At 38.0% G+C, this 25,609-nt stretch overlaps 2 protein-coding genes across 2 annotated transcripts in view; one reads left to right on the top strand and one right to left on the bottom strand.

Annotated features, from left to right (window-relative positions):
* The window catches only part of ODF2L (outer dense fiber of sperm tails 2 like), a 393,421-nt gene that overhangs the window by 176,540 nt on the left and 191,272 nt on the right, over nucleotides 1-25,609 (bottom strand). The window lies entirely within an intron of this gene.
* The window catches only part of CLCA4 (chloride channel accessory 4), a 31,298-nt gene continuing 15,554 nt past the window's right edge, over nucleotides 9,866-25,609 (top strand). Inside the window, exons 1-6 of the mRNA XM_061411363.1 lie at nucleotides 9,866-10,119; nucleotides 15,320-15,460; nucleotides 15,601-15,748; nucleotides 20,640-20,748; nucleotides 22,827-23,007; nucleotides 23,343-23,561. Of these exons, the coding sequence (XP_061267347.1) occupies nucleotides 9,961-10,119; nucleotides 15,320-15,460; nucleotides 15,601-15,748; nucleotides 20,640-20,748; nucleotides 22,827-23,007; nucleotides 23,343-23,561 (957 nt within the window). The 5' untranslated portion in view covers nucleotides 9,866-9,960. The remainder of the gene's footprint in view (nucleotides 10,120-15,319; nucleotides 15,461-15,600; nucleotides 15,749-20,639; nucleotides 20,749-22,826; nucleotides 23,008-23,342; nucleotides 23,562-25,609) is intronic.

Raw genomic sequence — 25,609 nt, 5'->3', positions numbered from 1 at the left:
TGCACACACAGTTCTACAGAGATTAGCAAATTTCCAAGAACCTTGTATTGGTCTCCAGAGTGGTACCCAAAGTTGATCTACAGAATGATGGTCCTGAGTGTGCAACTAAACTAATTCTGATATGACATAGGAGATGTCACAGAAAGGTAAGCTCAAACACACTCAAAGAGGAAAAGCAAATGAGCTTTCTTCTATCCCTGGTGGCTCAGACGCTAAAGAATCCGCTTGCAGTGTGGGGTGGGTTCGAACCCTGAGTTGGGAAGATCCCCTGGAGGAGGGCATGGCAACCCACTCCAGTATTCTTGCCTGAAGAATCCCCATGGACAGAGGAGCCTGGTGGGCTATAGTCCATGGGGTGGCAGAGTCAGACATGACTGAGCAACTAAGCACACACACAGCAAATGGGCTTTCTTCTCTCTCTTTTCCCATAACAGATTACCATATTAATTTATCTGAAATTGATTTCTAAAAAAATTTTAAATCTGGCACTTCCCTTCTGTGGAAGTATTTGTGTGCCTCAATAAAAATTTGTCCTGTGGATAAAGACTGGAATATATGAACCTGGTGTCCACTGGAAGACATTCATTAAAGACTCCTGGAGACCTGCACTCACTCTTGTGCCCCATTACATTACCCAAGTTATCTTCAATATATTCTATTCAATATATTCTCTTTTAGAAAGAAAGGCCTGAAAAGAGTTAAAATTAAGTTTTCAAACTAAATGAATTAGGCTCTGGTTATCTGGGAAGTTCGATGACAGTATGTATTCCTGATTGATGCCAGATACTCAAGGCTTTCAGACACCCATATCAAGTAGTATCACAGAATATCAGATGAACTGAGCCTAGTTCTTCCAGAACAGCCTATATAGCAGCCTAATGCATTGGCCAACCAGGATTTTTTCACCTTGGGACCATCTCAGACTTTAGGAAATCATCCCCCAGATATTTTCAGAATCTGACCTAGGTATACAAAGTTGTCAGCAAAACTAATTCTGTATTGGTTCCTGGATAATGTACAATGGGGCTGGTTTTGAGTTCTCTTTGGGCTACTCCTTCGTAGTGCTATTTGAGATGTACCCAATATCTTTCAAACGAACAAACATATAAATAGATTTAACTAACTTATGTGAGTTGGTTTTCTATCACATGCAACCATAGAGTCCTGTTTAAAATACTCATATAATATAATTAACACTTCAGAACATAATCTTTTTAGAGCTTAAAAAAAATTCATTGTAACCTTTGTACAAGAACCTACTTACTAAATTTTTGTTTCTTAACTATTGCTCTAACAATGTCTAAAACCTAGAACATAATATTTGTTGACTTGAATTCATTTATTCATTGAGCACAATTTGTACTGTATAATAGTCACTGTGCTTTAGTCTGGAACTACACGGTTCCTGCTGTTCCAGAGGTTTATGATTTAGTTAAGGAGACAAAGCAATTTCAGGTGATGTGATACAGTGTCGCATAACTATAGGAGTATAAAGGAGAAAATGTAAACATTTCTGTGTATTCTAAGCTGGAAGACGAGAGGGCAAGAAATTGAGGACTAAGAAGGTAATGAAAAAGTAGCTAAGTCACAGAGGAAGGCTTTGAATAAAATGCCAAAGATCTTGGACTTTAACCTATAGCCAATGGGGAAATGATGATAGAAAAAACAACAACTGCAGGCGGATATGATCATGTTTTATTGAGAAAGACTGTGTGCAGAATACATTGGGAGGAATTAGTGTAAAGACAAGGGGTTCTGTTAGGACAGAGATTGCGTCTCTGAACTAGTAAATTATTGTACAAAGTTATAATGAGGTAAAATAAAATCATTCAGGGCCAACTGATTTTGTCTTTTTCATTACTTGTTACAAATTTCCTACCTTTCTTACGTTTTCTTTTACATGTAAATAATTTTGGAATAGTTAAAAAAATATATTGAGAAATTGAGGTACGGAAGGATCAAGGAGTTTAACCAAATTCATTCACATAATGGTAAAGCTAGGGTTTAAACTTGAACAATACAGTTCCAAACCCTTATATTCTTAACTGCTTTGCTTATGGCTGCCCCACAAGATAAGAGCTCTAGTATCTATAGCTTGGAAAAGGAATATATATGCATATGGATTTGAATACCCATCTCATTAAACTTGAGTCCCCTTGGAGTCTTAATCCACAGGTTGGAAATCACTCTCCTTTGATTTGGAAATCACTCTCCTTTACCTAGCATGGCCATTAATATGTTCAAGTTCACATCTCCATATCAGAAACATTTGAAACCTCAGAGTCCCACTTTTATATAGCTATGAATATAAGTGATAACTGCTTGAAAGTGAATATTCTAAGTATAAAGTAATTCTGAGTCCTTTTGAAGAAAATCTATCAATCAGAGGAAAGCACTACTATTCTTTCCACCAGAGCAAGTAAATGAGGTCTAGCTAGGTCTTTGTATTAGATTTCTAATAAGAATCACAGATACAGGCCATTTTCTACCTCTGTGATCCTGGCCTCTATTTCAAACACAGTTCTGGTATTTGTCTTCCATTGTAAAATAATAAAGTACAATTAAATTAAAATGAGATAAAATAAAACACTAAAATCCTGTCCATTCTTTATGACTCATGAGTCATTCCCTAACTTTATCTCTAGGATGAATTGTAGATTACTTAAGAGTAAGCACATTTTTTTATCTTCTGAGCTTATCAGAAAGCAAATACTCCACAAATATTCAAGGCACTAGTCTAAAGACTATATGAAGTGTCATATAATATGTTTTGCCCGGATAAGATTTCTCTCTCTCCCCAGTCACAGAAATGTAGATCTTCTGGATTAGGAGAAGAAAACTATAAAATATATGATAATTTGTGTTTTACACTAGAATTTGTATCATTTGTTTTTGTATTCTCCCACAGATGGAGGGGCTGACTATGCGTTGGCTTCCTTACCAGGGGAAATTATGTATCCTTGAGGAGTACAACATAGGGGTTATGAATATGCCTTGGGAATCGGACCAGGGTTTCAGCTTGGTTCTGACAACCTACTGGCTGCGTGACCTTGAGGAGGATATTAAGGCTCAGCTTTCTCATTTGTAAAATGAGAAATGGTATCTACTCATGGGGTTCTTGTGAGGATTCAATGAGTTAATAGATTTAAAGAATATCACATAGTGCTTGGCATATAGGAAGTGCTTAATAAATAATATTTGAGAAATTAAGACATGATACTCTATCTTAGAATGGATTCACCAAAATTAAACCCTGAGACAAGACTTTACATACAAGCAATTTATTAAGGAAGTTCTCAAAGAAAACAATGGCAAAGGTGGAAAGAAAACAAAACAAGGAACGATTAAGTCAAGTAGGATGTTGGTTACAGTCCTGTGGAGATTTTTTAAGGTTGTTTCCACAGGGAACTCTAATATCTAAGTTACATCTTAGAACTTGTCCCAACTTGAAGCAAAGGCGCTAAGATTTCACATCCCCTGTGCTTGTCAGTCACTGGCTAAGGACCACCTGGGAGGATGGACCCTACCACTGGCTCTCTGCATAAACAGATTAAGCAGCTCCCATAGCCTGAGGACCGTCCTCCAGAGAAGAGTTGCCAGTGTGAGCCACTGAGAGAAAAGTCCCCTGACACAGAGAGAAGAGGTATACAGGAACAGTAAAAAGGCAAGAGGAGATGGGGCAGAGCACTAACAGTGTCCACCACCATAGTCCAATGTGTAACCAAACAGGCAAAATATAGCTACCCATAACATGATGTAGAGACAAGAGATATAAGTTCAAATCCCATGTTCTTCCTTCTATGGGCTTATTATTCAGAAAATTTACTTAACATCTCTGGTCTCTGTTTCACCATGTGTAGGAGGAGGAAGATAATAGGATGCCTGTCTCATGACTCAATTTGCTATACAGCAGAAACTAACACAACATTTTAAATCAACTATACTACAACATATTTTTTAAAAAATAAAAATTTAAAGTTAGTGATTATGAAAACTAAATGAGTTAATGTAAAGTAACAATAAGAGTATCTGACATGGATGCTCAATAAATATTAGTTCTCCCTGATCCTTACAGGATCCCATATATATAAAAGAACGGATTACAGAGATCACTATGAATAGATGAATCTGTGAGTACTTGCTCCTGGCATAAAATTCTTTGGACAAACTTTCTGTTTAAAGCAATTTTGCTCAAAGGATTTTTTTTTTCCTCCTTGTGGCTCATCCAATTCTGATTACACAATGAGAAAGTCTTTAACTTAGGAATCATATGTTACAAAATTTCTGTAGCATCTGTTAACTTTACAACTCCTAAAAAGAAACAGGTACCTTGAGTTCAGGGTACAGCTGGTATAACAAATAGCAATAGCAGCAGCAGCCAGGGGGATAAGGAGGGACTGGCTCAGTGCTGGGAGCAGGAAGCCATGAGAAGAGGTCACACTGGGCAAAAGTCAGATGTTCTGGTTGGAGCTTTGCTACTAAGTCACTAATCTTCCTAGGACATGTGTTGTCATCCATAATATCAGTGGTTGAACTAGATGGTCTCTCAGGTCTCAGGTCTTCCAGCACTAAAATTGTATTATGAAGCTATTCAAAACCTCAACCCCTAAATCCTGAAATTGAGAGGATTCTCTGTGTAGAAAACCGTGTTATTAATCAAAGGGTACAGAAATTCAGAGAAGGGAAATGACAGGAGGTATTGGTCAGGGAAACCTTCATAGGAAGCAGAATTTAAGCTAGATATTGAATAATTAGAAAAATGAATGTGGTCAAGGATACCAGAGTGGAAAGTAAAGGTGATTTTTCACAAAGTATGCGAGAGAAATATTTATTACTGGTGGTATTAAAAGATAAAATTGAAACTGTAAATTGACCAGATTCTGATATATTCTAAATAGCAAGTCAAGCCTTGTGCCAATCTGAAGGTAACGATATTCTCTTGAAGAATTAGAGAAGGGAAAGATGACATTGTACGTGAGACAACTGGTGTGCAAGAGGAACTGGAGCCGGAAAATCTGGTGACTAAGGATTTGGTAAGAAGGCTGCCTAACTGCTTGATTATGAAATTTAAAATCTTTGAAAATAGGGTTTTATACCATATGGCTAGCACTATAGAGGCTAGTTGAACAAGGTCTAGTTCCTCTAACAATGAGAGAAAATGAAACCACCTCTGACTGTCTAAGGGCTTCCCCGGTAACTCAGATGGTAAAGCGTCTGCCTGAAATGTGGGAGAGGGTTCGATCGCTGGGTCAGGAAGATCCCCTGGAGAAGGAACTGGCAAACCACTCCAGTACTCTTGCCTGGAAAATTCCATGGACAGAGGAGCCTGGCAAGCTACAGTCCATGGTGTTGAAAAGAGTCGGACAGGACTGAGCAGCTTCACTTTCACTTTCTGGCTGTCTATCCCCACATGAAGGACCTGTTGGAAAGTAGACTTCGTTTTGTTTACATAACACTATATAGCTCTTACATGGCAACCCACTTCAGTATTCTTACCTGGAGAATCCCATGGACAGAGGAGCCTAGCAAGCTACAGTCCATTGGGTTGCAAAGAGTCGGACATGACTGAGTGAGTGACTATCACTCACTCATTCATCTTTAACAGGCTTAAATGTGCAAGTTTCAGAGCAGCAGCAGGAGAGAGCTAAAGTACTACTTTGTAAAAAAGAGAAAAGTATTTGCAGTTCCAGGAATTTAACAGTCGTGAAAGGAATAAGTGAGAATAAGCAGAGAATGAGAAAAGAAAGGGGAAAGCTGGTCACTAAGTAGGAAGAAGGGCCAATAGGAAACCCTTATTGGTGGGATGTTCCAAGAAACTATAAATATTTGATTTTATACTGTTTCCTATTTAACTAATACTTTGGGCTTTTAAATCACAGACACATACACAAAACCCCCAGCCATTTCCTTTTCAGAAGTTGGAACTAATTTGGAAACGGGTTTAGGAGTTAGAAAATCAAAATATTGGCTAGATCAATGGCAAACCTGGACTAAGAAATATGGTCTGACCTGAAGAAACAGTTGGGATTTCTAATGCTTCTCTCCAGGTCTAGAACTCAGAAACATACTCCCTCTACTATCTCCAAAACGTAGTTTGAAAAGCAGGTACTTATCTAATTAGGTATGGAGGGAACCACAACCTCTCATAAATTGTGTGCTAGTGGTAGAGAAAGAGAGATTGATTTCCAGACTTGGCTCTAGAAGGCAGGAAAGGATTCTGACCAATGTGTGCTTAGCACAAGTAATCTAGAACAGAATATACACAGTGCGGATAGGAAGATCCACAAAAGGAGGAGGAAGAAACAATATCAAAGGAGGAATTCCAACCTATTTATACCCTAAATTCTGTGTTATTAGTGGAGAACTCATTACCTTCAGGAAATTTCTTAAGGGGGAGTAACTCAGTTTTACAATTCAGAAAGAAACTCTTTTCATTTTTTAAAAATGAAGATATTACAAACATCATTCCTTCAAGGAAATCAAAAGTGAAATCATAGACTGTATTCCTGCCTCAATAATGCCAATCCAAATCCTCTTTTCATAAGGAAAGAAACTGGCTGTTACTGTCGTACCGTGTGACTGACTCATGATTTAAAAATCCCTTGACAAGAGATCCTGTGTGACTATGGCAATCAGAAATGTGACTCTCCCTGGAGAATTCAGTGTTACTCACCTAAATTCCCAAAAAAGAGGAGAATCTGGGATGGAATGTTAAAAAGAAAAAACATAAAATTAATGTCTCATTTTCTTAACTTGGCATATTGATTCCCCCTGTGAAGAGTGTAAGAGACTTCTGCTATTTTTGATAAATGTAAAATAGCAAGGAGAAACATGTTTGTTTGCTTGCTTTATGGCTCTTGGAAAACAGTGTTACTCATTCAAATGTGAATTCACCATGATTTATGGCAGCCAATAAAATGCCTACTTGGGACAGAAAGAGAGTAGAATAGGGAATTATTAACACAGTAAATGTAAGTTTTCTAAATGCTCACTCAAACGTTGATACTATATAATAGATACTGTTACCCATTGGAATCTATTATTAATCAAATTCTACCAACAATTTTCTCTTTGGGTTATCATGTGAAAACTAAACTTAATAAAACCCTGTATTTTGAAGCTGAATAAAGTTTTTCATGCATAATAAAAGTATTATATAAAAACAATTCATAGTAACTATATTTGAAAATTTTTAACAATTTTTAATATTGCATATATCAACCTGAAAGTGAAAAGTGAAGTCACTTAGTCATGCCAGACTCTTTGTTACCATGTTCATGTACCCATTCTACTATTTTCTTAATATAGCTTTAAATCAACTCACTTGGAAAAAAAAAAAAAAACAGTACTTGGTATCACTGTAACAGTAATAGCTGTGAAATCATAAGTTTTGATCTGTTGTTGTTGTTGCTCAGTGGCTAAGTTGTGTCCAACTCTTTGTTATGTTGGGTAACAACTAAATTTTTTCTAAGCTCCTTGGTTCAGTAATAGACAAGGAAATCCAACCCTTCGAAGTGCCCTATAAGTTAGCCTCTTTCCCTAAGCATGATTTGATTTAGACCCATTTATTTATTTATTTAGACCCTTTTCTGATTTTTGACCAGCCAGTCTCTGCCCCTAAGGCCCACATGAGGTTGAGTTGATGGAGACCTTTGAAGCTGGACCAACCAACTAGGAATCTGGAAGAGGCGGACTAGTTATGGAAGGGGATAGCTCTGAGATACCATCTTTACAATTATCATTCCCTCTTTACAACTAGCATTAGAAATTCAGCAAAGGAAATATATGGAAAAATAAGTCAGGGCATACAATCATCTTCCTTTCCATGGTGGTCCCTTTTCAAGCTCTACAAAGCATCACTCCTTTCTGGGCTTCCAGGAACAAGTAAAAGGAGAATGTGATAAATATTTGTCTATTTTCATGGGGCATCATGTATCTAGTACTTGAAGGGAGCTTTTCCTAACACCTCTGGCAAAGATGAAGGATCTCTTTTCCAACATTCTAGCCAAGAGTTTCCTGATTTTATTGAGGGAGCAAGGGCCTCTCCTGAAAATAACCTATATGTCCCCCAAATGTTAGGGAAGATTTGAGCTCCCATGTTTCTCCAACATTTCAGAGACCTCAAACAAGTTTCTGTTTATGCACTGTGATATGTTTTTATTTGGGGTTAAAATGGTAGTCCTTCACTAGTCCAGTCAGTCCATCAGTTAAAAACAATTTCTTGAGCATTCTATGGGATGAGACCTTGCTCAGTGTGCTTGAAGCCCCTAAGCTGGAGTTCAGGGAGAGGCAGGGGGAAGTAGGAAGTGAGGTCAGTGAGGAAACCAAGAAAGACTGCCTAGTATATATTTGTCAAGGCAATGGCACCCCACTCCAGTACTCCTGGCTGGAAAATCCCGTGGATGGAGGAGCCTGGTAGGCTGCAGTCCATGGGGTAGCGAAGAGTCGGACACAACTGAGCGACTTCCCTTTCTCTTTTCACTCTCCTGCATTGGAGAAGGAAATGGCATCCCACTCCAGTGTTCTTGCCTGGAGAATCCCAGGGACTGCGGAGCCTGGTGGGCTGCCATCTATGGGGTCTGGAAGAGTCGGACACGACTGAAGCGACTTAGCAGCAGCAGTCTAATCCCTCCAGGTAATCACAATTCACCTGCAGTGGCTAATATAGCAGCTCCACCCTGTATCTTGCATAAAATATTAATTCTATGAATGTAAAGTTATTCCATAATATTCCTGAATGAATGGAAGGAGGGTGTGAGATGCTACCTAAGAGGTCAGAATCTGAACACATATGATAAAACTTCTATCTTGATAAAAATCTTTTGCTTGTTCAGAATGTGACACAGGTATCCTCCTACTTAAGCTCTTAATTTAAAGATATTTTTTATTATTTTATTTTTAGTTCTCTTCTGGATTTCTGATGAGTCCTGGTTCCTTTTCTTTAGGACTAGATATACTTAACTCATCATTATAATTCCTATCCTGACCCCCTTTTTCCATTAAAAAAACTTATTATATTATTTGCCTTATAAGACAATATTGCCTTATTGTGGAGTATGATAAAACTCTGGAGTAAGCATATTGGGTTCAAATACTGACTTTGCCATTCACTAGCTATGTGATCTTGGCAAGGTACTAAAAGTGTGTGCCTCGGTTTCCCCAAGTATAAAATGAAAATAATATTCATACTTATGTTACAGAGTTGCAGTAAGGAGTAAGTGAAAGAATCTCTGCCCTGGTAAGTACTGAATAAATATTAACTGTTAAGATGATTCACTCTGTCTCAATAATAACCAACACATACCATTCTTTTTTTTATATAACTGATTAAAAACAAATTCTATTCATTCTTTACTGGACAGGGTTTTAAAAAATTTACTCTAATAACTTTATTAAATTTCCCTTAACTTACCAGTCTTTAAAATACTTAATTTAATTTTCAAAGCCATCTTACCTAATTTGACATTATTTACATTTAGTAATCTTAACATTCTCTTATTTTTACTGTTAGTAAATAATCTAAATAATAGTTAAATCACTGTAAAACTGATTAACAAAATTAGCATTTTTGTTTCTAATAATATCATGATGAAATTTTATTTATTTTCACATTGCACTCTTCAGAAAATACAAAGTATATGTCTATACTGAGGAAATTAGCCAGAATTAGAAAGCATAGAAAATATGTCCCAAAAGGAATATGTGCAATGTATTTTATAAAAAGTTCTGAACTCATCTATGATTCAGGTCATTTTACAGTAACATACAATAAAACAATTGTGTAATCTGAAGTCAAGTATTTTCTAAAAATATGTAACTTTGACCTTTATACAGTCAAAGTCCCGTAACTAGCCAACATTGATAATGTTCAGGAGTATGTGTATATATATGTGGAGGGATTAAAGGTGAAAGAAATGCCCCTTGAACAACACTGGGGCCTGGACCAACTCAAGAAGAACAATGGGGTTATTCAGAAGTTTTGTCTTCCTCTTAATGCTATACCTGCTGCAGGGGTCCAATACTTCCCTTGTTCGGCTGAATAACAATGGCTACGAGGGCATTATCATTGCTATAGACCCCGCTGTGCCAGAAGATGAAACACTAATTGAAAAGATACAGGTAAGAAAGTAATGGGATTTCTTCTGTTTGAATTGATGAGAAAATATATATATATATATATAGTAGTTAATAACTACAATGGAAACTTCTCAGTACTCCAGGAAGTTTAAAAGCACCAAGGTGCAGTAAAAAAAGAAAATAAAATAATGCTGGAATAGGCAGTGGAAATTGAAGGTTCCAGACAAGGTCCTACCCTGTCCCACCATAAGATCAAAGACGTGGCATGGGGCCTCCCTCATCCTCTGTTTCTCCATCTGTAAGTTAGCAACTAGACTTGTATGTTCTTTAAATAATGATTTACTGAATGCTTGCTATGGCATGACAGGAGAGAGCGCAGTGGATTTTTTAAAAACTCTTGATCTCATGAAGTATATATTTTCTTCAGATGATACAGATAATAAAAACATGTCAATGTACAGCAGGTTCATGGTAGTAAGTTGCTATGCAGTAAAATAAACTGGCAGAGGGGATAGGCAGTGATGGTGGGCTAGGGTAAGGGGAGAATGCAGGTTACTGTTTCATGCAGGGTAGTCAGGGAATGTCTCACTAGATGTAATGTCTGGGTGGAGACCTGAGATGAGTGAGGGGAGAGCCCACTGAAAACCTTGGGAGTGGACACTAGGTGCAGCAGCATGGAGATGACAGTATGCTTGATGTGACCAAGGGAACAACTGGGAATGAGCAGGAGGAAGAGCGGGGGAGAGCTGCAGGTGGAGAGGTAGCAGGGCCCAGGCCATTGGAAAGATCTGGACTTTCACTCTGAGAGAAATCAGAATCCGTGGACGAGGAGAGGTGTGCTCGCTTGTGCTTGTTCTGGAGTCATTCTGTCTGCAGTGTTGAGGAAACACTGTAGAGGGTTTTCCCATGTCATTCATCTTGTATAAGCTCTGTTAGAACACAGAAGTATTGAGGGACACTGTGTACGGAGCTGCTGGGAGTGAGAAATGACAGTGACTATGAACGGGGATATTGTGGTAGACATCATTAATGTGGTGTGATCCTGAACGTGTTCTTTGCCATGAGCTTATCATAGACAAGTTTGCTAATGATTTAGATGTGTGGGGTAGGGGAAGGGAAGAGGGAAAAATAAAAGTCACAGAAGACTTCAAGGGTTTTGGTCTGAACACTTGGAAGGGTGGTATTATTATTGATTGAGAAGGGAAAGACTTAAGTGGAGAAAATTTCGTGGCTGGGAGATCAGAAGTTAGTTTGCAAAATTTTGAATTTGAGATGCTTTTGCCATTTCTTTCTCTATGGGTCTTCCCCACCCAGGGATCTAACCTGAGTCTTTTATGTCTCCTGTATTGACAGATGGGTTCTTTACCACTAGAGCCACCTGGGAAACCCATTAGATATCCATATGGATGGCGATATGAATCTGAATTCAAGGAGGAAATCTAGGGAGAGATAAAAACTTGGGAGTCATCAGTGTGTAGATGAGATTTCAAGCCATGAGAGTGACTGAGTTCACTCGGAAGAGTGGGTAGACAAGAGAAAGTTTCCAGGACTGAACCAAAGACTCTTATATCTATTCTTTCATCCAACTTTAACGTTCCATGTAATAGAGAGACTGGTGTTACAGCCATGTAAATTAATTCTCCCTGTCCCTCACCTCAACATTTACTAACTCCTTATATTTAACTCCTTAACTATTGTTTCCTTAAATTCTCACTTTCTGCTTTCCCCATGGGTGTTTTTATCCATCAGAAGCTGATGAGCTTGACCTGAATCATGAGCAGGTGATATTGTGGCTGCCATTTATCATTCATTCTGTATAATCTTAAGCACAGCAGTATTTACTTACTGGTACATTTTTAATTCCAGGAAAATACAAAGATTAATTTACTGATGAACACAGGCTTGAGTAGCAGTTACTATAATTGATTGTGAATGATAGCTTTTTAGTATCTAGTTGATCAATATCAAAACTAACTGAAGCTCAGGAAACAGCATTTGGAAGAATTGTTTGTAGGGGCAAAACATTTGTTAAAATGGTTCTCTATTGAATGTAAAAGTTCAATGTTTAGCAGACATTCCTAGATTAGAAGAATGTTTTCTGGCATTCTCTGAGTCTTCTACAAAGTCCTTACGTTGATATTTTCAGACAACCTTGTGAAATACTCTCATCCACACTATATAGAAGGGAAAACTGGGATTTGGAAAAGGAAATAATTTTCCCAAGGTCAAGTTAAATAGTACAATCAGAGCTGAGATCCTGCACATGGGTTTTGAAGGCTGATAGATCTGGATTTGAGATCCACTTTATACAAGATAACAAAAATCACTCTTTTTGTAAAGGGTGAACAGTGAACAGACTCTTATTCCTGGAATACTATCTGACCATAGTAAGATATGTTGAATTGATTCATAATTTATGACCTGAGTTTCAATTGTCAACTTTTCCTTATTCCTTTTATTCATGTGTCTTTTGGGTTTAAGAGTACTTTTTTTTTTGAAACATTAATATCTTAATCTTCTTTGATCAAACTAGGATATTATAGGAATTCTGAGAAGGAATTTAGATGGAATATTATAAAATTCTGCATGGAAGCCTCTGAGAACCATTATTAGCCACCCCAGCAGGCCCCAAGGTATCAAAGTTACCTGATATAGGGTATTTGAAATCCCTCCATGACTTTATAAACACACCACTACCCAAGACAGCTATATAGCATTACAAGACTACAAAATAAACTGAATCCCGTGGACTTGTACAATTCGCAGCCCACTAAACTGTATGCAGTGATCTTATTTTCCCAAACTGTACTGCAATTCAATTTACTATATGCCAGATACACTCAAAGGGACAGAGAGAGCATCACTTTAAGCAGAAAACAACTGATTGAGATCTAAATTAAGATCCAAAACAAAGAGAGAGGAGAGACATTCTTAGGGAACATACTTAGGTAGAAAATTATTTCATCTGCTTTAGGCCAGTGATGAAGTAATCTTCAGTCTAATTTAGGAGATCTCTGAAGTCCTCTTCCAAACTCCTAGCCAGTCCTCTGGATCTTCAGTTTTCTGTACCCTAGCTTCTGACTGATTCCTGGCTCAGAACCCAGTTTGCTGGTCATCAGCACATGTGATCCTCCTCTCTTTCCTATCTGTAAATTAGCAATTGGACTTGTCTGTTCTTTAAACAATGATTTATTAAATGCTTGCTTATGGTATTCCAGGTGAGAAAGTAGTGAATTTTCTTAAAGCTCCTGATCTCTTTCAGTATATACTCTCTTCAGATGATACAGATAATAATAAAAAATCAATATAAACAAGTCTGTAGTAGTAAGTTGCTATGTAGTAAAATAAATCAGCAAAGGGAGACAGGCAGTCTTTGTAGAGCTGGGGTAGGGAGAGAATGTGGGTTACTGTTTCATGCAGGGTGGTCAGAAAATGTCTCACTAGATGTGATATCTGGGCAGAGGCCTGAGATTTGTGAGGGAAGACTCATTGAAAATCTGGGGAGGGGACAGCAGTTGCAGTGGCATGGAGGTGACAGCATGTTTGATGTGACCAAGGAAACAACTATGAATGAGCAGGAAGAAGACTGAGGAGAGCTGAAGTTGGAGAGGTCGCAGGGCCCAGACCACTGGAAAGATTTGAGCTTTTATTTCGAGTGAGATGAAATCCACAGAAGGATCTGAGCAGAGGTCGGGTGTGCTCTAGCTTGCTTATTCTGAGATCACTCTGATGGCAGCGTTGAGGATACTCTCTACAGGGCTTCCACTTATCACCCATCCCGTATAAGTTGTGAGCATAGAGGTGTCAAGGGACATTAGTAGGAAGCTGCAGCAGATGAAAAGTGATGGTGAATAGGAATGGAGATATTGTGGGAGAGATCATTAATGTGCTGTGATCCTGGACATTTTCTGAGAGTATTATGGAGAAATTTGCTGATGGTTTAGATGTGTGGGATAGAGAAGGGTTGAGGGAAAGTAGAAGTCAGAAACTTCATGGGTTTTTGCTTGAATACTTGGAAAAATATAATTATAATCAATTGAAAAGTAACCTCCAACCTACTTTGGGAGCTCTATAAAGACCTTGTCACACCACCAGCCAGTCCTCTGGTCTTCAGTTCTGTACTCTGGCTTCTGGCTGATCCCTGCTGTAAGTAAGCCTAATCACTTTAATGATCTCTTCAGTACACTAAGAGCACACTAGACCATCTTCCAGAGAAAAAGGAGGAAATCCTTGGAATTTCTGAAGAAGAGTTATATTCTGGTCTTAGGTCAGAAAGAATTGAAAAGGAGGATATATTTTCAAATAAAAAATACTGTAGACTGTGCTGTTTGCCAGCAACATGAATAGGGTAACATCATCATCCAGAACCCAGTATTCCTCAATTTTTCAGTGGATTTGATCATGTAGAATAAATCACCAAAGAACCTTTCAACCATCTATTTCCTCCACTAGATAATAAGCTCTTTTGAGGAACTATTTATCTTATTAATCCTAACATTTTTGGGTTTGGAATACTAATAATATAAGGATACGAATAATATAATATATATTATTTTCACCTTGATGGCAGAGCTAGAAGCTCTGCCTAAAAAAGCTCTGCCTCTCCTATGAACTTTTCCATTCCTCCACTCCCTGTGCTCCCAACCCAACTGCCTCTCCTGGGAGGTAGTGAAAACTTCTATGACCCATCCATATAAACTGTTTTTCTCAATTTGCATCAGGTAAGGCTGTTCCTTACTAGTAATTATAATAGTGATGATATCAATGAGTTTTATGACTACCTTGTGTAGAATACTTATTTATAACTCATTTCATGTTTATGTCATCCTTAAAGATATGTTTTAAGAGTATAGTAAATAAATAAGAAGGCTGAGATTCAAAGCAGTCACATAAACCAGTCAAATTTTAATAGCAAGAGGCTTAAGCTGGCATTAAAACCAAGTCTAGCTGCTTCCAAAGTCCATGCCCTTTATCATATTAATCAATTCCTCATAATGTAAACATAAGTATTTGCCTTTTGATGTAGGATTATAGAAGACTGAAAGCTGTTAAATGTGCAAATTAAGTCATAATTTTGAACTGACGATGACAGATTTTGATTTTTGAATCAGAAACCCTACTCACCAGTCAGTTGCTTTTTTTTTTAATGACTAAAGGTGAGAAATGCCTGTGATGCATGCCCGTTCATTTAGTCTACTGTCCCTTGGCCAGCCTAACTTCTCTTTTTTTCCTATAATAACAGAACATGGTGATTGATGCATCTACTTACCTGTTTGAAGCCACGGAAAAGAGATTTTTTTTCAAAAATGTATCAATATTAATTCCAGAGAACTGGAAGAGCATCACTCAATACAAGAGGCCAAAACATGAAAGCTACAAACATGTAAGAATCAAAAGGCGTTTCTTAAAAATATTTTCTCTGCTGCTTCTCAAATTTGATGTTAATTAATAATTTCAGAATTTTTCAGACAAATGTTATAATTTCTATTCTGATCTTTTAAACACCTTTTTAAACATTCTCAGGCTGATGTTAGAGTTGCTCCACCTACACTCCCAGGTAGGGATGAACCATATACTAAGCAATTCACAGCCTGTGAAGAAAAAGGAGAATATATTCATTTCACTCCTGACTTTGTACTTGGAAACAAGCAAAATGAATTTGGACCATCAGGTAAGAATTTTGGTTAAAACAAATATTTTGCAATGATTCCAACATGTAGATTTATATCCATGTTCAGTATACAAGCCTCATAGGCTTAAATCCCAACTCCAAGGTCACTCCTCTGTGTGTGACCTTGGACAAAATGACCAAGACTTTCTGTACTTATTTCCTTTAAAAATGATGAATAGAGGAGCTGATTCCTGCCTTATAGAATTGTTGGAAACATTAAACTAGATAATTCTTGTTAAGTGTACTCAGTATGGTTTCTACAGAAATTTGAATATGGGACAGCCATGACAAATTTTTTGCTTTAGGAACACATTTTAGATTTTAATTTTTCAGTTCTCCATTGCTGGATATTAATCACATGCCACCTCCATGAAAGGCAGATGCAAGGCAAAATCAAAAGGGCCAAGATGACAGTTCCTGGCCAAGAGAAAACACTAATAGGCTGGTAGCTGCTGATATTATTATTCAACCCATTCTTTGAACCAGATGAACTTGTTTATAAGTGATCATTTTTACCTATGAAAATGACAATTTCCTCTAGTTCAATCTAAGCGTTAAGATCACTGTTTGAAATGAACTAAAGCACATTATATTTCAGATGAAAATGAAAATCACTGTCAAAGCAGTGTCCAACTCCTCACTAATCAATAACACACTTGTTAAATTCACACTGCCCAGAACCACCTTTTCCTCTTGCACTGCCCCTTCAATGAACATTATTTAGTCTTTTATCTGTCAAACAAGTCAATCCTTGTCCTCAACATTTTCTGGACTTGTTCTCCGCCTCTGTCCTAAAGCCCATCACCCCATCCCAGCCTTGCCTCTCCCCCTTAATTTGGTCTGACCATGCTTGTTGTGCTTGGCACCCTTAGTCCCTTGTGCCTGTTTAGATACAGTTTCTTTTCTACTTGGCGTGTCCAGCAAAGTCAGTCATGCCACCTACTAGTGTAAATAGCACAACTCCCTTACCACTTTTATCCTTATGTTGTATTCAACTTGCCATTTCTCCATACTGAATTTCTAGGCAGTTTCTTTTGACTCCTGTAGTATGTTTCCAAGATTTTGAAGGAAAATTATAAAATTAATTGGTACTGTTTTTAAAAACACGTTTCACAAGGTCAATGAAGCTCTCAAATCTACTCAACAATGATTGGACTTGCTTCCTCTCATCTCGCTCATTCCCCCTAACAGTTGTTCTAAATATCTATCACTTTTCTTAAGACCAATAACCAATCTTTTCCACCTTATAAGTTAATGAATGCCTTGATTGAGAAAGTAGAAACCCCTACCTTCTACCTTTCTACTTCCAAACTCATGTCCATGTACATCTCCTTCCATCTCCACCTGTCTTAGAAGAGGAAAATTTTCTTCAGTTTTTAAAAATAATGCCCCCACTGGAGCTCTTATTCTTTTCCCACACTCCCCAGCTTGCCCCATCCCATAACTGAGTTTCCCCCTCTTTCTTAGACAAATATTTCTCCCATAAAGTGATACATATGCTTGTGGGAAAACTCAAATTCTGGAAAACAATGCCTTAAAAACAATAGGGCTTTGGGAGGAAATAAGATGAAGAAACTCTTCAAAATCTATGCAATTTGTAATAAAAATGATAACAGCAAAACAATAGTTCCCTGGAAAGAGTTTTTGGACCCTCAAGCAGCAGTTAAGTTTGTCTGGAAGCTGCCTCCAAAGCAGACACTAGAAGTACACACACACACACACACAGTGAAATACTATTGGAGTAAGAACAGGGCTAGTAGGAGCTGAGCCAATAATTGAGATAGGAATGGAATTCTAAGTCAGAGGAACTGCTTTTAATAACAATTATATACAACTAAGATGTATAACACAATGATTTCACATACACATACGTAGTAAAATGATTACCATGGTTGAGCTAATTAACATATCATCGCCTCACATAATTACCCTTTTGTATATGTGGTGCCCTGGAGAATGGATAGGCTACCCACTCCAGTATTCTTGGGGTTCCCTGGTGATTCAGACAGTAAAGAATCCACCTGCAATATGGGAGACCTGGGTTCAATCCCTGGGTTGGGAAGATCCCCTGGAGGAGGACATGGCAACTCACTCCAGTATTCTTGTCTGGAGAATCCCCATGGACAGAGGAGCCTGGCAGGCTACAGTCCATGGGGTCACAAAGAGTCAGATACAACTGAGCGACTAAGAACAGCACACCATAGCACATGTGTGGTCAGAGTACCTGAATTTTATTCTTTCAACAAATTGAGGAAACCATGGGAGCCAGGCAACCAGTCATGAGCTGAAAAGAAAGTCAATCTGACGTGGACTGTTCCTAAAAAAGGAACCACAGATGCAGGCAGATATGAATTTTCTTAAAATTCACCATATTTCTATCACAGTCGATATGAGAGCTTTTTCTTCCCACACTGAAGAATATAAATAATTCATGCTCACTCATTAGCACCATTTGGCTAAGAAACCTAAAAACAGTGTTTTTAAACTTTAATGTGTAGAGTAGTAATTTAGGGGTCTTGTTGTTAATAATAACCAAATTCTGAGTCATTAGGTCTAGAGTAGGCACAACATTCTATGTGTCTTGTCAGCTCCCAAGTGATGCTGACACGGCTGGTACGAGGAACACATATGATTAGCAAAGGTTTAAAGAAGAAACATGACTTCTTCATAATGGTGGTATTTTCCCCCTATTTTCATGTCTCATGAGGTCATTATAGTTAGAGAAACACATATTATAGTGGACCAGACTACATTTTCAAATTCTACTTCTCCGTTTCAATTTCCACTAAAGTTTTTCCTAATATTGCTAAAACAAAAATGTACTTATTTTTCTTTGTGCATTTCAAGCTTGGATTTAACCTTTATGCTTCTATTAATCCTGAAACTCTTAGGGAAAAAAAGTTTAGTTCTGACTCACTCTCTAGAACATTATCCTACTCAAGGACTCTATCTTACTCATATCTGTATTTCTTAGTATCTAGGACAGTGCTGAATATATATAATTAAAAATAATTGGTTTCATTTAATTAATGCTTATATGTGCTAAGTACTGTAAATTAATCACCTCATTCAGTTCAGTTCAGTCACTCGGTCATGTCCGATTCTTTGCGACCCCATGGACTGCAGCACGCCAGGCCTCCCTGTCCATCACCAACTCCTGGTTTATTCAAATTCATGTCAATTGAGTCAGTGATGCCATCCAACCATCTCATCCTCTGGCGTCCCCTTCTCCTCCTGCCTTCAATATTTCCCAGCATCAGGGTCTTTACAAATCAGTCAGTTCTTCGCATCAGGTGGCCAAAATATTGGAGTTTCAGCTTCAACATCAGTCCTTCCAACGAACACCCAGGACTGATCTCCTTTAGGATGGACTGGTTGGATCTCCTTGCAGTCCAAGGGACTCTTAAGAGTCTTCTCCAACACCACAGTTCAAAAGCATCAATTCTTCAGCACTCAGCTTTCTTTATAGTCCAACTCTCATATCCATACATGACTACTGAAAAACCATAGTCTTGACTAGATGGACCTTTGCTGGCAAAGTAATGTCTCTGCTTTTTAATATGCTATCTAGGTTGGTCATAACTTTCCTCCCAAGGAGTAAGTGTCTTTTAATTTCATGGCTGCAGTCACCATCTGCAGTGATTTTGGAGCCCCCAAAAATAAAGTCTGACATTGTTTCCACTGTTTCCCCATCTATTTCCCATGAAATGATGGGACCGGATGCCATGATCTTAGTTTTCTGAATGTTGAGCTTTAAGGCAACTTATTCACTCTCCACTTTCACCTTCATCAAGAGGCTTTTTAGTTCCTCTTCACTTTCTGCCATAAGGGTGGTGTCATCTGCATATCTGAGGTTATTGATATTTCTCCCGGCAATCTTGATTCCAGCTTGTGTTTCTTCCTATCCATCGTTTCTCATGATGTACTCTGCATAGAAGTTAAATAAACAGGGTGACAATACACAGCCTTACGTACTCCTTTTCCCATTTGGAACCAGTCTGTTGTTCCATGTCCAGTTCTAACTGTTGCTTCCTGGCCTGCATACAAATTTCTCAAGAGGCAGGTCCGGTGGTCTGGTATTCCCATCTCTTTCAGAATTTTCAACAGTTTAATGTGATCCACACAGTCAAAGGCTTTGGCATAGTTAATAAAGCAGAAATAGATGTTTTTCTGGAACTCTCTTGCTTTTTCCATGATCCAGCGGATGTTGGCAATTTGATCTCTGGTTCCTCTGCCTTTTCTAAAACCAGCTTGAACATCAGGAAGTTCATGCTTCACATATTGCTGAAGCCTGGCTTAGAGAATTTTGAGCATTACTTTGCTGATGTGTGAGATGAGTGCAATTATGCGGTAGTTTGAGCATTCTTTGGAGTTGCCTTTTAGACATCCTCAAATTATATTTTGTCTACAGCAGTGTTTTTCAACCTTTTTTTCATTATCAACCCTTAACAAGCATATGTAGACATTTTTAAATTACGCAGTTTTATATGCAATTATGCAGTTGAAAGTTGCACCTTCATGAAATTTCAATACCATAGACGTGTTTTATATATGTTTATTCTGTGGTAGAAGTAACTTTTGTAGGACTGAAAAACCACGGTAATATCTAAGACTTTTTGACCCCTAAGAACCAAAACTCAGAGTTCAAACTGTTCTGCCCTTAGCATATACATAGTAAATGGTTTGTTGACTTAACAGATGTGGAATAAAAAATAATATGCTGAAATGATATAATTAATCCAATGAAATGTAATATAATATGTGTTTTATAAACAAAATACAAATGCTAGCAACTATTTAAATATTCTGGATTTAAAATTTTTTATTAAAATATGAAGGACAAGTTATGTCACTTAAAATATAATCATGGATTTGAAATATTTTCCTACAGGTAGACTGCTTGTTCATGAGTGGGCCCATCTCCGCTGGGGAGTATTTGATGAGTACAATGATGATGAGCCTTTCTACAGAGCAAAGTCAAGGAAAATTGAAGCAACAAGGCATGACTATTTACATTTTTAAATTACTGCTGGCAGTAACTTATTTTCCTTAGACTGATTCCTTTAAAAGCCTTTCTTTCATTTTTGTCCCAACGCAGGTAATGAATGCCATATCACAAAACAGAGCTTTTTGGTTTTTTAAGAAAATGTACCTGAAAGAAACTGCTTGTCCATTTAAAATACACATAGATTCAAGAGCATCTGGCAGTCAAGTTGATTTATTTTTATACCTCTCTACCATAGCTGCCAGAACTCATTTGTGCTAAGTAAATGCTCTATGTGAAGGATTGTACTATGTTCTAGGAGGTAAAAATTATTTACACTACAAAAGAATGAAAAAAACAAGTAGTGGAGAATGCCAGCTGAGTAGGAAATCAACCAGCTTCAAAGAGCCAAGGAGAAATTTCTTGAGATTAATAAAGTTTACGTTACAATACCTGTGAAGCATCACACTTAACATAGATAATCCTCCTGATTATGAGATCAAGAGAACAGAATATATGGGGTAATAAATGTAAAATTGGATGCCAGCTGCTTAATCAATCTTAGATGCCCTGCTGGGGATGGGGACTTATTAAAAAATGTGAAATTTCAAATGAAATTTGAAATTTTCACAAATTTCAGTGAAGATTCTTCCTCAGCACCAGAGCACCAAGCTTTAGGATGCATATTTCAAAGATTATTATTTTGATAACATTTGTTTAGATTATGCATGCATGCTAAGTCACTTCAGTCGTGTCTGACCCTTTGCCAAACTATGGACGGTGGCTTGCCAGGCTCCTCTGTCCATGGGATTCTCCAGGGAAGAATGCTGGAATGTGTTGTGCCCTTCTTTCTCTAGGGGATCATCCCAATCCAGGGATCGAATCCGTGTCTCTTATGTCTCCTGCTTTGGCAGGCGGGTTCTTTACCACTAGTGCCACCTGGGAAGCTCTTTGTTTAGGTCATACTCTCCTAAAAGCCTAGTCTCTGCTACAGAATATTCATCATGGTTGTTAACATGTGAAAGTGAAAGTTGCTCAGTCATGTCTGACTTGTCCATGGAATTCTCCAGTCCAGAATACTGGAGTGGGTAGCCTTTCCCTTCTCCAGGGGATCTTTCCGACCCAGGGACCTAACCCAGATCTCCCGCATTGCAGGCGGATTCTTTATCAGCTGAGCCACAGGGGAAGCCCAAGAAGACTATAGTGGGTAGGCTATCCCTTCTCCAGTAGATCTTCCCAATCCAGGAATTGAACCAGGGTTTCCTGCATTGCAGGCGGATTCTTTACCAACTGAGTTATAAGTTGTTAACATAGGCAATGCTATTAAGTTTACTGAGTTTGGGGGCAATAGAGGCATAGACATATTTAGAAGACTTACAAAATTACTGACTAAAATCTAGTCTCTGTTTCTTTAATTTGGACTGGAACACATTGAAAAGATAAGCTACACTAACATTATAACATATTTGGTGCAATCACTGTCACTTGCTGCAAATTCCATGCAATGAGACACATGTCTAAAATTCCTCTACTATTGTTTACTGGCCTTGGCAGAACCCCAGTCTTTCCTTCTAGCCACATTTCACTTTGCATAAAAATGCTCCTTGAATAATCCAAACACTTGTAGCTATGCAACATTTCATTCTTTTGAAGAAAATTTCTTTGAGTGAGGAATACACAAAAAGTCTTAGGCTAAAGTGGTACCAAGAGTAAATGATTTCACGAGATGCCTTTTCCAGATTCCTGCAATGTATTTACCATCACAAGGTTACTGGGAGAGATGTTTGGAAAAGGGGAGCCTACAGTCACTAGTATAAGTGGGACAACAGAAGATTTAATTCCAGTGGACTCACCCTTTGCATAGACAGGAGATTCTACTTCAAATTTCCCTCAAAAATTTCTTGTAAAACAAATAAGCTACCTGGTGGGAACACTTAAACTTTGCTGTCAAAATAGGATGTGTGTGGTATACAAATAAGAATAAAAATCTTGATAAAGACCATCATTAACAACCTTGACAAGAAGACCACTTAATATTTTATAAAAATTTTAACGATTAGACTGGCTCAAAGACTAACTGTCACATATTTTCAGGTGTTCCACGAGTATCACTGGCTTGAATAGAGTGTATATGTGTGAAGGAGGCAGCTGTGTAACAAATAGGGAATGCAGAATTGATTCCAAGACAAAACTGTATGAAAAAAATTGTCAATTCTTCCCTGATAAAGATCAAACTGAAAAGACATCCATAATGTTTATGCAAGGTATTGATTCTGTAAGTATACCAATCAATCATTACTTCAGTTTGTGTTGATACATTTATAATCAAAGGACTTGCTATCATGTTTATAAATTATCTATGCATGTGACCTGAGGGATTACATGTATTTTTATAGAATTCTTTAACATTGACTGGCAGACAGTAAGCACTCAAGTAGTGTTACCTATTATTATTGAAAATCTGCCTTACTAAGACGTTTCCTCCCTTAAATCATATTTCATTCAATAAGCATTTTTAAAGAAAAGGTTTTTAATGTTTTCAGATCTGTTGGTGAGTTTTTAAATGCACCCCATACAATTTTTTTTTCATTTTATAATATTAACCTTTAGGTCACTGAATTCTGTAATGAAAAAAGCCATAACCAAGAAGCTCCGACTCTACAAAACAAAATGTGCAATTATAGAAGCACATGGGAGGTGATCAGCAATTCTGAGGATTTTAAAAACACAACGGCTATGTTGGCACCACCCCCTCCACCTGTCTTCTCCTTGCTAAAGTTCAGTGAAAGAATTGTGTGCTTAGTTCTCGATAAGTCTGGAAGCATGGCGGTGAGTTCACGGGCCCATTTTTCCTGGAAGTAGGGACAGGGCAGTGATTGAATGTCTAAGAAGATTCTGACTGCTACCTGCACCTGGGTTCTTCTAAAATGCATGGTGGCCTAAGTACTGTCACCTCCTGTGATCTTGACCTCAAGAGGGGCAATGAACATTATAATGAAAGAAGGATGGTAATAAGAGTTAGAAGGACCTAATCCAAGAATTTTCTTTCCCAGAAAATGGAGAGTTTATTGAGGAGACCTTTTAAGTCTTTAGTAAAGCTTTTGTTTCAGGATCAGAACTGGAGATTGAAATGTGTAATTATTTCCTAATCTTACTCCCTTTATCTATTGAAAATACTTGACAGGCATGAAGAAAGAGTGAATTCAGAGCTTCCAAACTACATTCCAAATCAAGGAACAAGATCAACCAGGAGGATTCTTAACATGTTTCTCTTATTTATACTCTCTATAGGAATGACCTCCTTATGCTCAAATACATAGACAAAAAGCATCACTATCAAGAAGAGATGGCCAGATTCAGTCATTCATTCCTTCTACCACATTAAGAGAATGGTACTAGGCTTGTACTAGGCTTTAGGAATAGAGATCCATATCCTTGAAAAGTTCATAGATGAATAAAGAAAGATTTCACTCTCTTCCCCATCATGAATTAATACTTAATTATATTTCAATATTTGGCGTAGGTATCCACTTTGTCCAGGACATGGGCTGGTTTTCCAGGATGGCCTAAGGGCATTTCTGTAGTTCTTTCACAGTGACCTGGGTGTGTGTTTAGTCACTCAGTCATGTCCAACTCTTTGTGACCCCATGAACTGTAGGCTCCTCTGTCCATGGGCTTTTCCAGGCAAGAATACTGGAGTGCCATTTTCTCCTCCAGGGGATCTTCTTGATCCAGGGATTGAACCCATGTCTCCTGTGTCTCATGCATTTCAGGCAAATTCTTTACCTGTTGAGTCATCAGGGTTCCCCTTATTACTATATATTATATTGAAATTACACATTTTTCTCCCACTATTCTATGAATACCTCTCAGACTTGAAACCATCTTATCTAGGAACCAGGTCTCCTAGGACTTGAAGTAGTCTGTCTCATCTTTGTGTCCTTTTGTCTAGAATATGGTTTATCACACGTAGGCATTCAATAAATAATTGTTGAAATGAATGGACTATAAATGAGCAGATGGAATGTGTCAAAAGGATGGCACATCTGAGGCAGAATAAAGCATGCTGAAGATCAGGAATAATGTATTCAACAAATGGGGGTTGATGAGTTAGTGGAAATGGCAGAGGATGATACAGCTGGCTGAAATAATCCACAGTACTACAGGGTTTCAGAAAGAACATCAGAGTGCTAGACCTCACCACATAACAATGTTTTAGGAAGAGTCCCTGGGGAGAGATGAGATTCTTAATTGGGAGAGAAGATGAGCAGTTTTCCCTAGACAGGGTGCAGGCATAGTCAAGTTTAAAGGTAAAGCAAAATGGTCGACACAACCCGCTAAGATGGGGATGTATTATAGAAGAAGTTCCTCACTGTGATTTGTTTCTAAGCAGTTCACAGGGAAACTTGGGCATGTGTTGGGAACAGGTGCCACAGGTCAATTGGTATTGAGGGACTGGAAAAGACCAGTGCATGAAAAGGTGTACATCCTAGGGTATTCACCTAGAAAATAAGGACTTGAATCCTAATGGGTTACCAGAGAACCAATTACGGTTAATCCATTAGTGGAAATGTGGTGGGATGTGGTTAGGTGTAGAAGCAGAAATGGGCGAGGTGAAATTTAGAGTAAATTTCATCTTTTGGTTAGTCAGGTGGCCAGGGAATGGAGAGATTTCAGTCTCTAGTTGGAGTCCATGATGGTCTGGTTTGATATTGATATTATGGGACCTGGGGAGTAGTTTCATCTTGATACAACTGGAACAGAGGATCCTAGGAGTACTCAACCAGTCTCTAACATTTGAGTCAGATCAGATCAGATCAGTCACTCAGTCATGTCCAACTGTTTGCAAGCCCGTGAATCGCAGCACCCCAGGCCTC

The sequence above is a fragment of the Bos javanicus genome, chromosome 3 (genome assembly GCF_032452875.1).
Source record: "Bos javanicus breed banteng chromosome 3, ARS-OSU_banteng_1.0, whole genome shotgun sequence".
Classification (NCBI taxonomy): domain Eukaryota; kingdom Metazoa; phylum Chordata; class Mammalia; order Artiodactyla; family Bovidae; genus Bos; species Bos javanicus.
Note: the sequence above shows the minus strand (reverse complement) of the source record. Positions and strands in the feature narration are given on the sequence as shown.